Here is a 23,338-nt window from a genome sequence, read left to right as displayed (position 1 = left end):
TCTTTATTTAGTTTCTATAAAATCCTATTTTATATCATGGAGGGATGCTGCTCATGAAAAGTTAGTTGCATGTGATTGAGAGAGAGAGTACGTTTATATTAAACATGCAAAGCTGCATTTTAATTGATTTGATTTAACCCATTTCATTACTGACGAATCAGAGGATTATTTAAAATATGGGTACACTGGATGTAATTTACACCAGGTAGTGAAATGGATTTGACAGAACAATTTCAATCCTCTGTGCTGCTCCCTTTCTCTCCCTGTCTGGCTCTAGGTTTTGAGAATGACATGGTGACACTGGTTCTGTCTGTTGGTCGATGTCACTCTCTTCGACACCTCGCACTGGGGAGAAACTTTGCCATGAAGTCAAGGTCTGGGGAACATAATGCAAAGCCATGCTGTACATCCTCCACTGTACATGAGCAAGGGCGATCCTAGGATCAGACCTTTAGGGGTGCTCAGCTCCCACATGTAAAATTCTATTGTGGATGATTTTTTCCCCTTCAGCTAAACAGTTACTTTTTCTTGCACTAAAACAATCTTCATTATCTGTCCACTGTCTCATCTGGTTCTTTCTTTTCTCTCTCTTCATCCTCCTCTATCTCTCTCTGCACATCCAATCACACACAAATACTTTGCAACAATGCAGCCAGAAAATGACATAAAATAAATAGTCATGACGCAAACACATGTAAGAGGAGTTTGGGGAGAATCCACATTTGATAAAGGGAGCCTACATCAATCCACCGCTTAGCAATGTGAAATCACGAATAGTCAGTAAATAGTAGCTGATTTGGCATTATAACTATGTGGTCTTGACTTCTTGTCCACCTGGTTTTTGCACTCTGTCTCTCTCTTATTCTTTGTGCTATCAAGGAACACTCAACAAGATAATACAATGAGAGGTAGGAAAGAGGGGGACAATCCATATCAATTTATAACATTATTCTCATAGAATATTGGGTTGCTGTGGGCAGTGTAGTCAGGTAGCTTCAAAACCTCCCTCTCACCTGAATCTGGAATTGGTGCTGAGAAAAAAATATCATATATACTTCGATGAAAAAAATGGCATTCATCATAGGCTATATGAAATGGAAAAGGGGCTCTAGCGTAGCCAACATCTTTACGTCTCTCCTCCGCTCTGCTCTCTGTATGTATGAGGCGATATGTAGCTCAGAGAGGGAAGCCATCAAAACCCCTACGTGGAGGGATTCATGATCTGGCAGCTAGAGAAGAGAAGACCAGCTTTATGAGCCAGCTTTATGAGCCGGCGCTGATGAGTGGATGAGCTGCAGGTGAATGAACCGCAGGAGCTCCCGCCAATCAAGGACGCCACGCCCAGCCTCTGCAGGAGACTCAGAACACAGAACACAGCCAAAACACATAGAAAATTCAACGTGGATTCCATAACCATGATAAAACTAGCTCGATAGTAAATGACAGCAAAATGCATGAAAGCCTTGCACGGAGCTGAGATGAAACAAGTGCTTATAAATTAGATAAATAACTTAAATAAAATGTTTTGTTTCCTTCATGGGGATGGGGAAAATTAAATTCTAATAATTAATAATAATTATTGTCATTTTTATGGAGTCTTTTACTCTACCACCATGTCTGCTCCTGACATCAGCTCATCACATGGATATACAGTCATTGTCAGAAGTTTACATGCACTTGTAAAGAACATGTATATCATGGCAGTCTTCAGCTCCAATGATTTCTACAGCTCTCATGTTTCTGTGTTGGAATGAGAGGAACACAAACTACTTTGTCACAAAAACATTCATGGAGTTTGTTTCAATAATGAATTTATTATAGGTCTTCTGAAAATGTGACCAAATCTACTGGATCAAAAATATACACACAGTTATTCTAATATTTGGTTATATTCAGCCATTTTCACCTCAGTTAGGTGCTTTTGATAGCCATCCACAAGCCTCTGGCAGTCCTCTGGCTGAAAGTTTAACCACTCCTCTTGACAGAATCTGTGAAGTTTGTCGGCTTCCTGGCACAGACTTATTTCTTCTGCAGAGTCCATATGTTCTGATGGGGTTCAAGTCAGGACTTTGTGAAGGCCACTCCAAAAGCTCAATTGTAGCCTGATTCAGCCACTCCTTTAACACGTTTGATGTGTGTTTGGGATCATTGTCCTGTTGGAACACCCAGCTGCACCCAAGAGTCAATCTTCTGCTGATGATTTTAGGTTTTCCTGAAGAATTTGGAGATAATCCTCCTTTTTCATTATTCCATTTACTTTCTGTAGAGCAGCAGATCCACTGGCAGCAAAACAGCCCCACAGCATAATACTACCAGCACCATGCCTGACAGAAGGTTTGGTGTTCTTGGGGTTAAAGGTCTCACCTTCTCTCCTCCAAACATATTGCTGCTCATTGTGGCCAAACAACTCAGTTTTTGTTTCACCTGCCCACAGAGTTTTCCTCCAGAAGGTTTTTTCTTTGTCCATGTGATCAGCAGCAAACTTCAGTCTAGCTTTAAGGTGCTGTGTCTGGATCAAGAGCTTCTTTCTTTCACGGCAGCCTTTCAGCCCATGTTGATGTAAAACACACTTGACTGTGGACACTGAAGTTTGAAGTTTGTGTTTTCTTCCTGATGGCGGCAGAGACACAACTGTGCCATGCACTTTATACTTACAAACAGTTGTTTGTACAGTTGATCTTCAAACCTGTAACTGCTTTGAAATGGGTTAAAGTGACTTTCCTGACTTGATCTAATCAATAATGTGCTCTTTCAGATCAATGCTGAGCTCTTTAGACTTTCCCATTGTAGTGTTAGTGGCTGAGTCTAATGGCTGTATCAAACAAGCCCTATTAAAATGGGCCCAGAAAAGTCAGCAGCTGTTATCAATCAGAATCACTCAGAAGTTAAGAGGCCATGATACAAAGAACTTTTGATTCAAAAGACTTTCTATAATCACCAAAACTGAGTTACTTTATGTATATTTTTGATCCAGTAGATTTGGTCACAGACCTATAATAAATTCATAACTGAACCAAACTTCATGAATGCATTTGTGACAAAGCAGTTTGTGTTCCACTCAATACATTTCAGAAATATGAGAGCTGTAGAAATCATTGGAGCTGAAGACTGCCATGTTATTCATCGATCAGCCAAAACATTAAAACCACTGACAGGTGAACTGAGTATAATTGATCATCTCTTTACAGTGGCAGTGGCCCCCTCAAGCAGGACAATGCACCCCACCACACCACAAAAACAGTTCAGGAATTGGCCGAGGAACATGACAAAGAGCTCAAGCTGCCAGTCTAGCCCTCAGACTCCTTAGATCCTAATCTGATTGAGCATCCATGGGATGTGCTGGATCCATGAAGGCCCCATCTCACAACCAACAAGACCCAAATCAGCCCACATTAAAACATTATTATGGTTGATTGATGCCAGCGGTATTAATGATGTGGCTGATTTGAGTCGTGTGGGCTGTGAGGATTGGACTTGGTCCAGCAAATCCCATGCATGCCGAATCATATTTGGATCTAGGGAGTTTTGGGGTCAGGTTGACGACTTAACCTCTATGTCATGTTCCTCGAACCATTACTAAATGATTATTTGTGATGTGGCATTTTGCATTGCCCTGCTAGAGGGGCCACTTCCATCAGGTAATGCTATAGCTTGTACTTTGGCTGCAGCATCATCTAAATGGGTTTTATGTGTCAAAGAACATCCACATGAATGCCAGAACCCAAGTTTTTCTAGCAGAACATTTCATTTTAGAGATGATGAATGATACTCACTTCACCTGTCAGGGGTTTTAATGTTTTGGCTGAGCGTTGTATATGTTCTTTACAAGTGTATGTAAATGTTTGACCACGACTGTATAATAAAAATCTGTGCACACAGACAGCTGTAGACAACTGAAGTCACGCCGGACATGAAGCACTGAAAACCTAATGAAGTAGGAGCTCTTTTAGTGTGTAGGTACGAAAATTGATTTCCAAAATGGTTAGAATTTACAAACCAGACTCAAACAAACAAACTAACAAAATAGTATCTTGCTGAAATATCTGCAGGGCTGAAATAACTACTGCCAGCTTATCTGATTTTTGGGGGAGAGACAAATGATTTATTCATATTTAGATATACATGTGACAATGTCTGATTTTATTTTTCTAATGACAAGATGCTGCAACCTGACATCAATGAAAGCTAAGTTAGCAAAGGATATTTTTCCGAAAACAAGAATAAGGGATGAACAATTTGGGATTTTTTTTCAGTTGATACTGATACCTGACAATTAACTGCTTCTCCTGGCCAATACAGATAAGATTGCTGATCATTTCACATTTTTGTATTTTAAAAAGAAGTTCATAGCCGGTAATTTCTGCACACCTGAGGGTAAGAAACATGAGATGTCCACCATCGATGATATGTCTGGCTCTCTAGTCTACACTGCGTGACTACCCAGGTGCAGCAGTTTGACATCATGAGTGTGACAACAGTGTGCTGCACTTGCTTTTCTTCTCCTTCTCCTTCAGCCTTCTCTTTCAGCCACCTTCTGTATCTGAGAGTGTAGATGTGCACTTGTTAAGTCAGTAAAAGCAATTTGACTTCATATTATCGGCTCTATAAAAAACCCTGCCTTGGAGTGTGTGCTTAAGGGTACACAAAAAACATTTTACATATCAGTTCTCGAAGCTTCCGCAGACTTGGATTATGCTGTATGAGCCATTTTATGTTTTTTGCTTGTTTTTCTGTTTTAAAACAAGTCTCCAGCTACTTCAGTTGTTTAGCAGAATGATGCAACTCTGTTGTGCTGTGAAGCTCCAGAAATGTTTTGTGGACTACAAAATTTCACCTGACTTTCCATCAGCATGGAGGGAGGAGATAATGTCAATAATGAATTTTCATTTTTGGGTGAACCTTTCCTTTAAACAGTCATTTGCTGTTAATTTTTCACCCTTTATTAGACCTGCCATTGAATTAAACGTCAATGCCATGTCTGTGTTGCATGGAGGTTCAGTTTAAAATTGTAGATTTAACTATATACATGTTTCAAAACCTAATTTTTGATTAAATGTTACTGACATGTTTCTCCCTTTCTTCTGTCCTTTCCTTCACATCATGCTTTCTTACTCTGTTATATTTATTGTTACGTGGTTTGATATGTACTCTCTGCATCTACCAGAGCTCTCACTGATGTTCTTCATCGCATAGCTCAACTCATTCAGGACGAAGAGTGTGTGAGTGACACTACCTTTCATTTCACTCACTCTTAGTCATTAACATTTGCTCCTGACAGCAGGATGAGGTGTAGTCAGTGCCTGTACCTACTTTTTGATGTATAATTTGATGACTAAAAAAATACATTCTCTCATTGTCAATCCTTTTCCCCAATGTTTGACAACACGGAATGTCACAGTTTCTTACATATTTCTGTGGTTGCAGCCCTTGCAGTCTCTATCGGTGTGTGACTCCAAGCTGAAGACAGGGATGCACATCCTGCTGAGCGCTCTGGGCGGCCACGCTGCTCTGGCTGAAGTGGACATCAGTGGAAACAACATCGGAGACACTGGAGCCAAAATGCTGGCCAAAGCCCTGATAAGCAACACAAGACTGAAGTATACACACACACACACACACACACACACACACACACACACACACACACAGCACCCAAGGTGTTGGACACACACAATTTGTTCCACAACCCAACCATTACTTATCACATCTGAAGCTGTGGCTCTACTGTTTGCCACTAGATGTCATCATTTCAGTATTTCATTTACTGCAAGATTGTTCAGGATTTATTGCAAAATGTTCACTTCCCTTGTCCTTTGATGTTACATGGTGTACCTGTCAATCAAGCACTACACCTTCACCCAAGCTATGATGATCACTGTAGGCCAACTTCAGCTACAACTTCCTTGAACTGACCTGTCTTCCTCTTTTTCAAGGACTCTGACATGGGACAGAAACAATGTATCAGCCAGAGGTTTCCAGGATGTGGCTGATGCTTTGGAGAGGTCATACACACACTCACAAACTCACTCACTCACTCACTCACTCACTCACACTCTCTCTCTCTCTCACACACACACACACACACACACACACACACACACACACACATGTTAGCCAAGGTATACTTTAAATCCTACAACAGTGAAAGTTGAATCCTGAAGAAATAGCTTACATTGTTCAGTTTAATCTCATGTCAAGACAGCCTTTGCTGGCTTCAGTTTACATTTTCAAAAATAACTAGTGACAGCCAACTGTCCTAATTTAACATTGACATTGTTGCTCTCGAACATTTTTCAGTCTGCTGTGCTAATTACGTCCTGGGGAATGGATCAAACCCACTATGTAGGAACCTCTTAAAAAAGTGATTTTGGGGGAAACACGCTACAAAAGTAACCTGTTACAGTAAAGTATTACTTTCAGAAGTAACTCATTAATTTTAACACTTTTCTAATAAGATTTCGATAATATAATAACATTTACTATGTCCAGTAAATGTAATTATCCTTTGTCTGCCCACCCATCCCTGTGTCCAAGGCTATTGGTTTATTTTAAAAGGTCTATAATTAATTGGTCTATTTTATCATCACACTGTTGTAATAAAAGTGGGTGATTTTAAAACATAGTGGTAACAACTGCATGTGAAATCATGATAACTATATCTTCCCTCCAGGGGAGAGCCTTCAATAGGGTGTACAGTATCAACCCCCCAGGATTTGTACTGAACTGTAGTAAATTTGAAACAATTCCCTTCCATTTTATAATGCCTAGTCACACTTTTGCTGTTATTTTGTGAAAGTAACGCAATCATTTTTGCATGAAAAAGCATTTTGGTGAAAGTTGTTTTTTTTGTTTTGTGTGCACAAGATAAAAAATATCAGATTTCAGGACTTCAGTAAGTAAACAACATCTTAATGTAAATTACCACTGCTTATATTTGCTGTATAGCACTAATTAGAAAGTGCTAAAGCTGAAGGTGGAAGGCCATTAGTTTTGCAGGTTTTTGATCATGAAGCAGCAAATATTATTTTAGTATACTAAAATTTTGACCTGATGATGGCGCTCGATGAAAAGTCAGAGGATACTCATAATTATTGCAATTTATCTCGAGGCGAACATGAACGTGTGAACATGCAAAAGTTAAACATAGCATAAACATCAACATCATGTTTGCACTTAAGGGAAAGTCAGAGAATCTCCAAAGTCAAAAGGATTCATCCTCTGGTGACCATGAATGACCATGAAATAGTCCGTCAAATAACATGTTGAGATCATTTAGTCTGCATCAAAGTGGTGGATGATGATGGTGATGATGATGATGATGATGATGATGATGATGAGTGGTTTGTTGTGCAGGAACTTCACTCTGCAGCAGGTGTCACTCCCCCTTGTTGATATCACACAGAGTTACCGCAGCAACCCTGACAGAACAAGAGAGGCCCTGCACAAGGTCAGTGTGTGAGTCTGTGTGAAGTTTGTTGGAAAAATATGTAGAAAAATAAATAATGTATCAATCAATCATCGGCCGATATATACACATTTTTTGTGATGATCTGGCAAAAGTGGTTACTAAACACTTGTGACAAGGATATGTAACAGAGATAGGATATTTTACAATTTTAAACAACGTTTAACAATAAACTTTGTTAAAAATGACATCAGTGCACTGACACAGTATATTTCACTGGGAATTTAATAATTATTAGTGTGTGTGTGTGTGTGTGTGTGTGTGTGTGTGTGTGCGTGTGCGTGTGCGTGCGTGCGTGCGTGCGTTCGTGCGTGTGTGTATAGATTCAGCAGTGTTTAGACAGAAACAACCAGAGACAGTCTGATAGAGTGGAACTTCAGCAAGTGTTTAGAGCTCAACAATCTGAGAAGGTAAGAAGTTTGATGTAGAAGTATAACATCTGTAGCCTAGTTGGAGGCCAGTTAACAACAATATTGCAAACATTGATTATTAACTCTTGTATAGTATAATAAGGATACATTTTGAGATAAATTCTAATATCTTTCAATTGTGACTGTAGAGGACATTTTGTCCAAATATTGAATATTTCAACAACTGGAAACAACTTAGATAAGAGTCAAAAAGAGTTTGATATAAGTATTTCTCACTGAAACTGACAATAGTAATAGCTGGTTTTAATTTTGTAAAATTGTGTTACTTTGGCCATATTTTTTAAAATGTTATTTGCATATGCAGTTTGACTTGGCAGGATGGATTGACTCTAACATGTTTTCTTGCTGTGGGAATACATCCTAACAGACAGTATAGTGGAACATTACGAATGCCATGCAGGGAGCACTGCACACAGGCCCCCACTGGGAATGATTGACATAAAGCTGCACACAGAGTAGAACCAAAGCAGGTAGATGGTGAGGTGGAGGAAAGAAACCAGCAGTAGCAATAGCAATGACTACAGTACATTTTGCATGTGCTTCACATGTCACCAAGTAATGTTAGCATGTTCTGCTTAATGTCTTATTAACAGGAATTATTATATTTGTTAAGATTTGTGTGTCAGGACCAGTGACATGACTGGTTGCTGCTTTCAGCTGCTTTCAGTCAACTCCAAAATAAAGCAAATGTTCCAAAACATATTTTGCTTTAAAATAGTTATAATTGTTCTACACATGCAGAAGTGTAGTAAAAAAAAAGTCAAAGGCTTCAACTAGGCAAGGTGCAGTATTGATTCATTTTATAATAAATATGTGATCAGTAAATCGTATCATATCGAAGGTAAGGCTCTCTGACTGAGGTAGATCTGATGATTCATTTAAAAACTATACTTCCAACATGACAGTTTCTGTCTAGTTGTGTATTGTCAGCTCTGCCTGTCTCGGTTATCCTGCATTTTAGCTGGTTCAGGGAATGTGTCGGCAGCTGGAGGACAGCCTTCAGCGTTTAAACCACTGCAACGTTGAGGAGGTCCAGGCTGACATCCTGACAGCACATGAGGGGCTGCACAATGCCAGGGAGTCCTTTAAGGTACAGGCTGATCTGATGGGTTTGGAAAACCACTATTAATTGTAATGTCATTTTGGGTCATAATAACAACCACTTTATTATGGTACACCTGAAAAATCTAATGCAATCCCACACAACATCTCAGGTATAAATTCTACCTTTACAAAGATACAAATGCTCTTGATTACGCTGACAGTGTGAATATTTCTTTTAGAAAAAAAAATCAAACTTTTCTGATTGCTACTTCGTAAATGTGAATATTTTCTTACTCCTTTCTTACCTCCTCTATGACAGTAAACTGAATATCTTTGAGATGTGGACAAAACAAGACATTTGATATCATCTTGGGCTTTGGGAAACACTGGTTGACATTTTTCATAATTTCCTGACATTTCATGGACCAAACACTTAACACTTTGATTATTTAAGAAAATAACAAATTAATGGACATTTAGAAAAATTGTTAGTTGCAGCCCTAATGTTTTGTGTATGAGTGTGTAATGTTTTGCTCCCCCCATTTACAACCATGAGGGGGAAGGCATTTTATAAACACATTTCAATACTCCACAGCCTAGTACAACACAAGCACTAACTTACTCAGTAATGAACATATAATTACACTAGAATGGCACTCTGAGCACAAACCTTAGCCAGCGCCCAGCAGTTGCCTTAATCCACATCAAATTGTACTCACTCATAATTACCAGCCACCTCAATTCATCTATTTCTTTATCTATGCATTATTCCCTGAGAAATCAAATCAAAATGTCTCACATTGTTCAAGAAAGTGAGAAAACATTCCTGGATCCATCCTTTTATCTGGATCAGTACCAAACATTAATAGGGTCTATTCTGGGCTGAGACCCATCCTACATCCAAGTTTAGTGGACAGATTTAATCTGTTCTGTATTTTTTGTGTAATCCTGCTGACAAAACAACCAACAATCAGACATGAGTGAAAACATCCCCTCCTTGGCGGAGGTAATTAACACCTCAGAAAGTTGGAACAAAAAGGTAGAATATGTGGCAGAGCTGTGGACTGGACTGCATTAGATTGTGTAGGTGTACCTAATAAAGTGGCCAGGAAGTGTAAATGATGCTTGATGACACTAATGTTCTTCCTCTGCAGCTGCTTCCCTCTCTGTATGAGGCCAGCAGGAAGTGTGACTCTGATGGAGACTTAGTGAACTGCATCCTCACTGACACTGCTGCTGCACTAACTGAAGAGTTCAGCAGAAGCATACAGGTGCTTATAAAAACACCCACTGTACACAAATCACAGGGGAGTACACAGTTCAGGGACTAAAATCAACTTCTAATAATGTATTGGCTAGTTTTACTACTTAGAAGTTATATGCCATTTTTCCATTACATCTGCCAGCCTGGCTCTACTCGGCTCAACTTGGCGCAGTAAGACTCAGTGTGGCCAAAAGTGCTGGTGGAAAAACGACAATAGTGTGTACAGAACAGGGTTAAGGCCATGGCAGTAGTTATTATTATTTAAAGTGTAGTATCACTTCAGTTTTTGTAGTCACTGCTCTCTCTAGACAAGCCATTAACCATTTGTTTTGAACACAACAGGAGGTTAACAAAACAGTAACTCTCTGCCATTGTTGTGTCATTTCAAAGAACACAGTGGCTACTTTAATTAGTTTGTCTTTTCCGGGGAACCATCTTTGGCTGAATATTTTGGTAAAGCCATTTTACATAACAGGAGTGGAGTAAAATCAACTGATATTCACTCTTGACACACAGTATTTATCTAAAGCTTTCTCCTCTTATTTATCAGTCAGTTAAAAGACATACTGTAAATTGCAAAAAACAATCAAGCAAGTTGCAGTTTAAAGGATGATACATTTATTAACTGAACAACAACCACAAAGGGAAAACCCCCTAAACAATCAATCAAACAAACAAACAAACTGATGGGCCGGCCAAAATAAACAAAAGGTCAGCCTCCCAAACCAACCCACCAGGGCCGTCAGAGCTGGGGGCTAACCCTCTACCCCAACACAAAGAAACAACAAAACCTAACTGAAACAAAGCCACAAAAACTAGACTACCGCATCCATCGGATAAACATAAAACAAAAAATAATACCACAGTCAGCGTCCAGGCTAGTGCCCTATCCCCTCTTATCGGTCAGACCGCTATCACCTGGAAAGGCAGGCAGCCAGGCGTCAGCCACAGTAGCACGTCCTGGCCAGCAGAGGGGGAGCATGTAACAAGGAGCTCCGGTGCAGGCACACCTGTAATCTTTATGTAAGTGTGCATAGAAAACATTTATCAAACATGCATACACACACCTGTTCACGATGTACACCAATCTGTTCAAACATGTATAGGCTCATTTACATGAAGAAATACCCCCAAATCTCCAAATATATCTCAACAACATCCCTTGAGACGTTTATTTATTTGGAACAAGTGAGGGGATGGTTTAAGCCATGCAATGGTCAAACATAGTGCACAAAGTACACACTGTTGAAAAAATAGTGCAAGTTATTGAAATGGTGTTCCTTAAAGGCATGATCTCTGATGGTGACTCCTTCAACTACAACAGAGTCTCTTTAACCCACAAGTAGTGAGCAACTTCCTTTTTAATTGTGGCACTTCCTTTAACAGGTATATTATAATAGAAAAAATAAAAATGACTTAGGTGTTGATGAAGGTTCTCAGTCATCCAGGTCACGGTAATTCTAAGTGCTGTATCGTTGTATTACTGAGTTCTCTCCCCAGACAGCTTAACAACCATTCACACCTGGGCTCACCTAGCCTTAGAAACCCACATGAAGGCCGGTCGAGTCAACGACCCACAAGTGGCCCTAGCGACTCTGAAACTCAGAGCTCACACGTGTCCTTAACTACTCTGTAAGGACACTCCCACACAGAGTTTAAAAGCCTGTAGCTCCCCTCCAGTTAGTTAGAACTGAAGAAGCCTTTTGGATGAGAGGTGAAACGTTTTCAAGAAACTGAAACAAGTCCAGTTGCCTGCGATACAGCACTTAAAAAAACCTGACTTAGTAAATTCAATTCGAATTAAAGCTAGGCCTTTTCTATGAAGACTCTCTAGCCTTTTTGTTGTCTGCTGACTGCTCTGATACTAGATTATATTTCTCTGGTTACTCTTTTCCCCTTTTTTCAGAATATAAAAATGTAAACATTATATATTATTTGAAAACAAATATGAAGGTTAACTGGGGTTGTGGTGGCTACCGGTTTAAATCAAAATGTTTAGTATCTTACAATTGTATATAATATTTTAAAAAGTTATTAATTATCAAGAATGCATCATGAATGCACAATGAAGACAGTTAAACATCATTAACATACCCCCAAAGAAAGTTGGTAGTTTGTAATGAAACTCCCATGATGAAGTTCCAGCAGAAGGTCTTGCAGCAACATTGTGTAGAGGGTTGAGCATGTCTGCAGTTGACATCTGTCAATTACTCTGATATGGTAAACGATAGAGTTGGAGTTGATGTTGCAGTTTTGGTGCTTCTAAATCAATTTACCTGTGATTGCATTTGATTCTATGCATGGAAATGTACACAACTTGTCAATAAACGAGGCTTCTGGAATTTAGAACTCTGTTTCAAGAATTAAAAAACAATGAGAATTGCTATTTAAAAAAGAAATTGTAAAATTTTTATATCGTCTTCCCACTATCTCACAACTCAGCACCTTGATTTCTAATGGATAGCCACAGAGTGAATGCCTAAAAGTTAAAAATAAAATATTGTGTCTTGACTAAGATGACTCAGTAACACTCTAATACAGCCCACAATTTTAAGTGTTATTTCTCAACATTTACTGTGTGATTCCTCTGAACTTACAACATAATTTTGTCATATGAGTCAGTACATAAAAAAATTTTAACAGCTCCTACTGGTACTTAAATGTAAGTAGAGTGGGACAAGGTAGTAACAATTAGGAATATTGGAAGAATGAATACATACATTTTACTGTTGGTATTTTGTACTGTTACCGATGATTCTCAGTGTTGGTCATGCTCAAGTCCCAGTCTGTGTTTTCCAGGAGTTGTCTCAAGGCCTGATGAGATGTGCAGGAGCAGTGTGTCCACGGGTGGTCCAGCGGTCAAGTGTGTGTGAGTGTCTGTCAGAGTGTGTGTCCAAAAGAAGCAGACAGACACACACATTCCTGAGAAGCACTCTGGTGGAGAAAACAGGGCAGATTATCAGCAACAGACTGCGGTAATAACATTTATGTAAGACATTAGTCAATTTAGTCAGTTTAATGAACCTCCTTTACTCTGTATAATCACTTCAGATACTGTCTGATTTGACTGGCAAAACAGTTGTAAATGAGAGGAGAGTGCACAGGACGTCCTCAGGGGAAACTCTGCATGTAGGCAAAACAGTGAATCATTGGAGTTTGTTTCAATTTGCTTGCTCTTTCATTGATATCGCTGAAATGTCTAAATATATGTAGCATTAATATCAACTTGGGCTGTCATGATATCAGATTTTCACCAGGCAATTATTGTGGCCAAATTAATTCACAATATTAATATCATCGTGAGCTCTATAGAGATATGAACAAAATGCTAGCAATTGAATCCATCTTTTTTGTCTCTTCTTTGGCAAATAATTTACCCTCAAAATATGAGAGTCCATCACCATAACTTTTAAGAAGGTGTGCAGAAAGAACTGTTACAGTCAATTTCCAGTGAAAAGACAACCAGATGCACCCATAAACAAAAGATGCACAGGCCGAACATCTTTGCTGGATTTTTCAGACAATATTATCATATGTGTATTATTATTATTATTATATCAATATCAATACGTAACTTTTTAATGTCACAGTTATAATGAAATCGCAAAAGCCCTTAATATCAATGCAAAAAGTAATCATTATAGATGAGTCCTCCTCCTCCTGTACGGACAATTCCTGTTTTGTGCTACAGTGTGTGTGAAGTGTGTGAAAGGGAAACTCTGGATAATGTTCCAGACCTGATTCACTGGACAATGTCTGCAGTTCACCTGTGAAAATGGCCTAATTTTTGTTACATATACTTCAGTACAGTTAATAAAGTGAAAAGGTATTATATAATGACTTACCTACAATGCAGTACTGAGTTCCCCCCTCAGACAGCTTAACAACCATTCACACCTGAGCTCACCTAGCCCTAAAGACCCACATGAAGGCCGGTCGAGTCAATAACCCACAAGTGGCCCTAACAACTCTGAAACTCAGAGTTCACATTTGTCCTTAACTACTCTGTAAGGACACTCCCACACAGAGTTTAAAAGCCTGCAACTCCCCTCCAGTAGGTTAGAAGTGAAGAAGCCTCTTGGGTGAGAGGTGAAACGTCTTCAACAAACTGAAACAAGTCCAGTTGCCTCCGATACAGCACTTGTTTTGTTTTTTTTCAATTTACAATTTTCAAGTACCATGACCTGGATGACTGAGAACCTTCATCAACATATTATATAATGTAACTGTAAAGGCCCATCGTCATAGGTTGAGTTGATTGTTGGCTGTATTGTTGATTCACAAGACACAGCAAGAGAAACAGATAGATGTGTGTCTAATATAGTAGACTGCTCTAAATTATGTTTGGACTACACTAAACGTGTTCAGGTCCAAATAAAAACACATGCTGTATTGAAGCACAACCATATGGATATTAATTATCCCATATTATCTTTTATTAATGTAAATCACTGATTGAATCATCATTATACTGGGGTCTTCACTCTCTGCACTGCTGTAACCAAACTTGTGTATTTCGTCTGTTCTCTCTTTTGATACAGTGAACTGAGACGCACACTGAGTGTCTCTCTGGCTGAAAGCATCATGGAACAGGTTCTACAGGACCTCACAACAGCACAGGACAAAATGGTAAATGTGTGTTGTAATTCCCCAAGCTACATACACAAAAAACAGAAACTTCACAGACTAATTAATAAGAAATTATCAATTCAGAAAAATAAACCACTTATGATGGAGTGTTGGTGATCAGGGACGGTTCCTCATATGGGCAATATGGGCAGTAAAATGCTTAAGTAGCTATAAAATAAAATTAAATAAAAAACTGAGGTAAATAAAATAAAAGATTGACTTTGGGCTCTGTGCAGACATCTCATTTCACCGATGTCACTGATGCTCTGTAGATGGTACCAGTGATGTTCTGGCGGTTTTAATCACCCACTGTGGAGCCTTCCTGTCCTAGGCTGTGATGAACCATCCCGTTTGTGATGTTTCCTGTCAGGGTGCTTTCTATGCTCCTCTGTAAAAGTTGACGATAACTTTGCACCAAAATCTATGTCTTTATCTATATTAATATCTGTGTGCATCCAGTGTGAGTTCAGGATGTGTGTAGCCTAGCTAAGCACAAAGACTGGGAGCAGAGGGAAACTGCTGGCTCCTTCAAAAGTGAAACGATACAATAAATCCATCGCTTCTTCTTGAAATTACTCTGTACACAAGACTATCTCCTTAACCGTTATACTGTTAGACTTCCCCTGACACTAATATCAAATATAATTCAATAGATATTCAACAAATATTATTTGAAATGATCAGATATTACTTTTGCTCAATGTGTTGTGCACATAATTGTTTTGTTTTTTTTTCTTAATTCACTGTTAGGATTGCCTTCTGAAAGAAAATTCATCCCTTGCTTTGAGAAACAACATCCCAGAGCTCCGAGTAGTTGACAGCGACTTCCCAACTGATGACGTAAAGGACACACAGCTATCTATCAGTTCATTCACTCATACATTTCTGTGTTAGATTCTTCCATTTTTGTTCTGCCTTTTATTTTGACTCTTTCCATCACCAGTACAGTCCAGCATTTTGGAGAAATAGTTTCCACTGCAAGAGCCTGAGGCCTGCCCCTTCAATTAAGAGTAAGAAACAACCCCTATCACTATGGATTCCAAAGATGTCTCTTTATGTCTCTCACTCTCTCTGAATCTGAATTCAGTTCATTTCAGTTCATTAGCACGTGTGAGTGATATTGCCCCAAGCATATTTTTCTGTATTATAATTTCTAAAAAAAAGTTTTCATATCAGTGCATCTTGGTCATAATATAGACAAATCTAGTGACCAATTTATGTGTTCCACCATCTAGCATCACTACCATTACTGCAGTGGCAGTGTCTGCTGCTGCCTGCTGCAGTCAGTGTCGGCAGCATGGGCAGTTGGATTAAAGACATTAGACAGTGGCCTCCAGTTACTGCTGAAGGCATTTTATACAGATGGTGATCTTAACATCTTTCAGATTTTACATAGTAGACACTGGGTACGACAATTACCAGAACAGATAATGGCAAAACAGGAAAGAAAAAACATGACCATCGGCAACATTTCAAGTGATAAAGTACTGTGTAAGATGCTGACATGACTGTGCTAGCTAGCTAGCATAGTCAATCAATCAAGAGCTGCATTTAATCATTAATGACCAGTTGCATTAGTAAAATATATTATATATTAAATATATATATTAGTAGTAGTAGTAGTATATTCTTATTTAAACTGAACAAAAACTGTATATAATATATAGTGTAAAAGAGAATAAGAACAATATTAGTAGAAAGGAAAATTGCACCCTTGCACTTAAAATGTTTTTCATCAGTCTTTATTTAAACACCAACTACAACTACACCACAATTTGATGAATAATGAAATAATGGTATGAAGTGGTGTGAAGTTTACATCAGTAATAATTGGGATTTCTTTCATTAATATGATGGCATTACACTGTCAGCAGCACATTTGAATCCATATCTGCTATTACACCATCCAGTCTGACATCTGCGCTCAGGTATAAATATTAACCTCCTGTCATGTCTTTCATCTTCTCTTGTTGTATTCTTCATGTGTGCTGTACCATGCTGAGCCATTCTGTGGCAGACAGTGCTGTTTGGCTAATTGGAGCATGGCCTGTTTACTTTCACACCAGTGACTTTCACCATGGGAGTGATGAGATGGGGAGAAGATGGAGGAGGGGATGATGAGGGAAGAGGAGGAAACATGGGGGGATTTGGGGCGCTCAGACTTACAACATCCCACCTCCATTCCTTTTGTTTTTTAGCTTTAAAATAAGTTTTGATAAAAAACAAAATAAAATAGTTATAAAGAGAATAACAACAACAAAATTAATAATGATAAGTTGCTCACCTTATTTTTGTTTATGTATACTTGTGTTTGACATGATATGGTCATAAAAACAATTAGGTCAATATTTTATGAAATAAATTTAAAGAAAATCTAATTTTGAGCATGGTATTTCTAAAAATGTATCATTTATAATTTCAAAGGCCTTTGAAATCAACCAGCAGGAACCCTGTAACTGAAAGATTAATAACAATGTAGATTTAAGCCTACCATATTCTATCCTCATCTGTGACTGTGGCTGATAACTGTGTTCTTATGTGCACTACAGTGTGACTGCAGCATCCATCTGCTGCTTCTTCTCTTCTTCCTCTCTGCCTGTCTACGCTGAACTGATGATTTCTCTCTTGTATTCCCTGCTCTGCCCTCCTTTGTTTCCCCTCTTTTCTCTCCTCCCCCTCTATCCTAGTCTCTTGACACCCCCTTCTTCTCCTTTTTCCCATTCTCTTGTCTCTCCTGTCTCCCCATATCTTTCCTGTACAGCTCTTCATGCACTTTACAAATACATACTGTACAGTAGAGTCCAGCAAAAAGCATGCTTACTGCAGGGGCTGGATTCCCATCTTTCTCTCCCTTCCTCCCTCTATCCTTCTCTCTTTCATCATCTCTCCTTATGCCTCTCTCTCTCTCATCAGTCATACTGCTTCTTTCTCAGGTCTCCTGGATGCCGACTGGGAGCAGCAGACCAGGGAGAGAGGGGCAGAGAGAGAGAGGGGAGGAGGTGCTGGAGAGGAAGGAGGAGGAGGAGAAGGAAGGTGTGGCCTCCCTCGGTTGCCTACAGCAACACCCTTGTCAGTCACAGCCTCAAGCCCCTCCCCTTCCCCTTCCCCGTACCCCTCCCCCCTGGGATGGAGGGGGAGGAAGCGGAGGGAGGGGGAGGTGGCGGCAGTGGATGCTGCAGCAGCAATATCAGGAGCAAGAGGAGCATCGTTCATTCCTCCTCCCAGTCTCCCTCTCCTTTACTCTGTCTGCGATCAAGCTCCAGAGGAGGAGGCTGCCAGCCACGGAGGCTTACCCAGACGAGAGGCACCCTTCCCTGGCTGCAGCCCCAGCCCAGGACCTCTCCCCAGCTCTGGATCCCCTGCTTCTCCCATGGAGCCTCTACCCACCCAGGGACAGACTCTAAGGCACTACACTGCCTCCCGACCACGGCCACGACGCACTCACACACAGCCCCCCTCCTCCAGGCCTCAGGTAAGAACACAGGCACACACACACACAAACACAAACACTGACCATACACACACAAACACACACACACACACACACACACACACACACACACACATTCATATTTAATCATGTAGAAATTACACAGCATTTGCATTTATACATTCACACAACATGTGCATACAAAATGTGCTTATATAGGCAAAGGCTCAGTAAAATACAGCCGCAGTGAAAGATGAGATATAGGTGGAAAGGAGAGATGGATGAACAATACAGAGAAGGGCAGATGAAATAGGAAGCTAAGTGCACGACTACAGAAGGATCCCCAAGGAGAAAACGATGGAAATGGAAAATATCATAACAACAGGATAGAAAAAAAGGGAATCTATCCATCTATCTATCTATCTATCTATCTATCTATCTATCTATCTATCTATACCCTTTCTCCACTGCTCTGGTAGCCATTTTTATCTTTGCATTGCTCCATCTAGTCGTGCTTGGCTTGTTTGTGAGTGAGTGTGTGTATGTGTGTTTGCTTGTGTGAGAAAAGGAACATGCATTTTGGGAGTGGTGTTCCCTGGGTTGTTCCCAGTGCTGATTTCTCTCTCTCTCTCTCTCTCTCTTTCTCTCTCTCTCTCTCTCTCTCTTTCTCTCTCTCTCTCTCTCTCTCTCTCCTGGGAATGCTTTCAGTAACTCAATTATTCATGTTTTCAGATTAATGGGGTCTCTTTCTCTGTGCTGTCACTGTGTAAATGGAAAAAACGGATTTATCTGCGGTGACCTTGTGTGGTGCGTAAACTTTGTTTTGTGTTTGGTTTCTCTTTTAAAAAAGATACAGATTTGCTGTGATGAGGTGTTAATGTAAGGTGGTGTTGTTTGTCACCAACACAGTTAGACCTTATTCTGGTTCCATATGAGACATTAAAACAGTAGATGGTCATCCCTGTCAGTGAGTAATGAGCAAATGTGAGTCCTCAATGGTTAGATTTTATTAATCTTTTTTTACAATTTATACCAAATAAAATTCCAGCCATTATTGAAATTGGCTATCAGCATGCTACAGTACATGACAAATTATCAGTCCAATATTGGAAATTTCACATTATCGGTAATTTATTGGCATCTGATAAATAGAGCTGATGATATAAAGCCAAATGGCTTTGATTTCTCAACAAGTGCAGTATCTACACACTCCGATACAGTAGGTGGCGGTATCTGTCTTTTAAAGTTGGTTAGTAATCCACCAACAAACATTGAAGGAGAGGGAGAGGAAAAACTAGTGCAGCACACTGATGTCACGCTCATGATATCAAACTGCTGCATCTGGGAGTCTCACAGTGTAGACTAGCCTAAAATGTTGTTGCCGGTGTGAGCAGATATCTTAGCCTTTCTTTTCTTGATGTGTGCAAAAACTACAAATTATGGACTTCTTTTTAGATTATAGGTTATCTTATCCATATCGGCTGTGAGAAGCAGGTGGAGAAGCAGGTAACGGTCAGTTAACGGTATCATCTGAAAAAAATCCGGATATGCATCACTGTGATGAAACATTTGTAACAAAGAATGTAAGTGGCTGGAACAGGAAGGAAGATTTTTCCGAGCCAAGAGAAGACTAAATAATTCAGCCAGCTATCATGTCTGGTACTTGGACATTGACTTTAATGGCTAATTAAACAGCACATTTTTGCTAATTAGCTGCTAGCTTGGATTTTAGCTTCTCAAATTCTAATTGAGGAGAGAGGCTCGTATTAGCCTGTTAGCATGCTAGACTTGCATGTGGAAAAATGGGGGCTCTGACGTATCTTGGTGTGAAATAATATCGAAGTGTGTGGAAAAAGTACATAAATTCGCAACATGTAAGCATGGGAATATTTTCCATAACTAACTTGCATCTCACATGACATGAATGTGGATGGCAGTCCAAATCCCCCAATTTGGAGAAGCAGGCCAGGCAGGAGTGCTGGTATAGAAGCTAAGCAATGTACTGCTTAACCTCAAAACTAGACTCATTCATAGTAGGGGGCAATCCCTGGATTGATGCATGCATATTACAGCATATGTTTACAATAAACAACTGACAAATATAGTGTGTCATCTATAGATCAATCTAAACAAATAATATCACAGTAGGATAAACAGTATGATTCTTATGATCAAGTATATTTAAAGATACCTTCAACACATGCATTAAGGCATACAGACATACAAGGCATACAAAAATTAAATGTGTCTGACATGGTATAATTACACATACAAATTTCAGAATAAAAATATGAAAATGTTTTTCATAAAGTTTGATTGCTAGTGATTGCATTCTGTTATGTTCATGTTTTACACAGCATCCTGACTTTTTGGGGACCAGGGTTGTATTTGTGATGTTTCAAAATATGCTCGTAGACCTGCCTCCTGAAAATCAGATTTTCAAAGCGCATAGAGATGTAGCAGTCCCCTTGTTTGAGACTTGCTATCTTTCTTTGTTTTGGGCTGATTTTCCAAAATCCCTCAAGACTAATTGCAGGGGATTCAGATCACCTGTGTGCAGGTGGGGAGACTGGGGCCGTTTTCGAAACCGCATACTACCGTACTGCCTACTACATACTGCGTTAGTATACACTGTATACTGCATACTGAATGTGGGATTCAGCATGCTACTTCAGCAGACCGACGCCGTTCACACCGCAGTATGCAGTAGCAAGTTTCCCAGAATGCACTTCGTGGCGACCGGCAGCGGTAGTTGTAAAACAGGCGCAAAGCTGTTTTATTTTCCGCTGTAGCGCTGTTAATATGTCACGTTATTAAGTTTTAATATTTTTTCATGCGAGAAAGTAGCCGTTTAGATCCCCAATGTGCGGTTAATTTACTCAAATGACGGCTGTTTAGTAATTTGCCTCGATGTTTTCGGAGAAGTGAAGCTCCGGAAGGACTGGCTCGTCTCAGAGGCAGCAGCCCCGTTTCCAGAGTCGTTCCGCCGGCCAACATGCGTCGTCGCCCCGGGGGAGACAGCAGGCCAGTTATCTTAACCGCTGCTCTTTGAAGATGAACCGCTGCAGGGAAGCTTCATGTTTGTAGTGGACAGTATACAGTATAGCGCTGTCTCGGGAGCTCTGTATGTACAGAAATCACCAAATATTAATAAAAAAAAGGTTTTAATTAACAGAGTACTTTTTTTCATTTCATATGTACAACAGCCTGGATTTCTATTGTACTTATAGCTTTCGTCACAATAGTCAAGTAGCCTATGCACTGTACTTATGTTGTGTGAACAAATATAAACGCTGTACTGCTCTGGAATACGTGACGAGGACGTCATGATCCCGGCTCCAGCGCATTGCATTGTGGGAAACAGTAGGCAGAGAAGACTGGTCGGATGCATACTGGAAATTTTTTCCGAATCAATACGACATCCGGGAACTTTTCTCATACTGCAGATTTTGCTTTTGTTTGCATACTGCATACTACATACTACATTTTGGCCAAATCAGTACATACTGGCAGTATAGTATGCGGTTTCCGCATACTACTGCCAGTTCCCAGATGTCGTACTGATTCGGAAAAAATTCGACCAGTCTGCCTACTGTTTCCCACAATGCAATGCGCTGGAGCCGGGATCATGACGTCCTCGTCACGTACTCCGGAGCAGTACAGCGTTTATGTTTGTTCACACAACATAAGTACAGTGCATAGGCTACTGACTATTGTGACGAAAGCTATAGGTACAATAGAAATCCAGGCTGTTGTACATATGAAATGAAAAAAAGTACTCTGTTAATTAAAACAAATTACTAAACAGCCGTCATTTGAGTAAACTAACCGCACATTGGGGATCTAAACGGTTACTTTCTCGCATGAAAAAATATTAAAACTTAATAAAGTGACATATTAACAGTGCTACAGCGGAAAATAAAACAGCTTTGCGCCTGTTTTACAACTACCACTGCCGGTCGCCACGAAGTGCATTCTGGGAAATTTGCTACTGCATACTGCGGTGTGAACGGCGTCGGTCTGCTGAAGTAGCATGCTGAATCCCACATTCAGTATGCAGTATACAGTGTATACTAACGCAGTATGTAGTAGGCAGTACGGTAGTATGCGGTTTCGAAAACAGCCACTGACTCCTGATTGAGGAGTGGAAGCAGTTTAGGGCATTTCCCTCCCAGCCAATCATGGTGTGACAACGCTCTTTTTGTGAAAGCTTAAAAGAGGTGGGGAATGGCACACAGGTGGCTCTCACCCTCATTCTGAAACTGACCATGACCCACTAAAAACCTCATTCTCCTTAGATTGCCAGATTGCCAGGCATTTGTTTATTGATTTATTGTCCAAGTAGCAGACATTGGGCATTCGCCCCTAGATTTACATGTTTTTTGTTTATATTTTTATGTAGGTTGGGCTGGCCTGTAAGCATTTTACTTACTAAAAAAATTACTCTTTTATCAATGAATATGAATCGAGCCCTTTAGTGTCAAACTCTTTACATAGATCATTCTACACAGTGAAGCTCAAACATCCATCTGTAGGAAGAAGAAGAAAAAATACATTTTTGATTCAAAGGGGGACTTTAAAGCTGCCACAAACTCAGCTGCTGCTGATTCACTCAAAAGTGAAAAGTATTGGTTGATTACCACTTAATTGGTGCTGTTATATTCATATAAATGATATGTGACAGCTGCAGATGCCCATCCTGTCTGTATGTGGGTTAGTTTCTGCTGGGCTGATTGTATAGCTCTGTGCAGTTTGGCTGAAGATGTGTGTGAAGCATCCACATTTTAGTATTTGTAGCTTCTTCTTCTTCTATCAGAATCAGCTTTGTTGTCCAAGCATGTGAACACATACAAATAATCTGACATTGTATTATCATTGTTTATTACAGGTGGTTCTTGTTGCAGACTGTCTATATACTGAATGTTGCTGTTGAGTGTTGTGCTTTTATCACCCTATGCATTGTAAGCTTTTTATAATGCTGTGTGGTCGCCCTCTGATACCATAGCATTAATAGATGTCAATCAAAACCAAAGTGCAGGCCACAAGCACCTAGCGCTCCTGTGCTCCTTTCTGCC

General features: G+C 39.8%; 1 protein-coding gene across 1 annotated transcript in view; it reads left to right on the top strand.

Moving 5' to 3' along the window:
• carmil2 (capping protein regulator and myosin 1 linker 2) overlaps nucleotides 1-23,338 on the top strand; it is an 82,922-nt gene that overhangs the window by 29,262 nt on the left and 30,322 nt on the right. The window contains exons 19-31 of the mRNA XM_084363214.1: nucleotides 278-374; nucleotides 5,165-5,219; nucleotides 5,425-5,597; nucleotides 5,934-6,002; nucleotides 7,354-7,447; nucleotides 7,789-7,875; nucleotides 8,858-8,986; nucleotides 10,095-10,211; nucleotides 13,004-13,179; nucleotides 14,746-14,833; nucleotides 15,584-15,673; nucleotides 15,777-15,843; nucleotides 17,767-18,305. Coding sequence (XP_084219340.1) covers nucleotides 278-374; nucleotides 5,165-5,219; nucleotides 5,425-5,597; nucleotides 5,934-6,002; nucleotides 7,354-7,447; nucleotides 7,789-7,875; nucleotides 8,858-8,986; nucleotides 10,095-10,211; nucleotides 13,004-13,179; nucleotides 14,746-14,833; nucleotides 15,584-15,673; nucleotides 15,777-15,843; nucleotides 17,767-18,305 — 1,781 coding nt within the window. The remainder of the gene's footprint in view (nucleotides 1-277; nucleotides 375-5,164; nucleotides 5,220-5,424; nucleotides 5,598-5,933; nucleotides 6,003-7,353; nucleotides 7,448-7,788; nucleotides 7,876-8,857; nucleotides 8,987-10,094; nucleotides 10,212-13,003; nucleotides 13,180-14,745; nucleotides 14,834-15,583; nucleotides 15,674-15,776; nucleotides 15,844-17,766; nucleotides 18,306-23,338) is intronic.

This window comes from Pagrus pagrus (assembly GCF_965226575.1).
Source record: "Pagrus pagrus genome assembly, chromosome: 10".
Classification (NCBI taxonomy): Eukaryota; Metazoa; Chordata; class Actinopteri; order Spariformes; family Sparidae; genus Pagrus; species Pagrus pagrus.
Note: the sequence above shows the minus strand (reverse complement) of the source record. Positions and strands in the feature narration are given on the sequence as shown.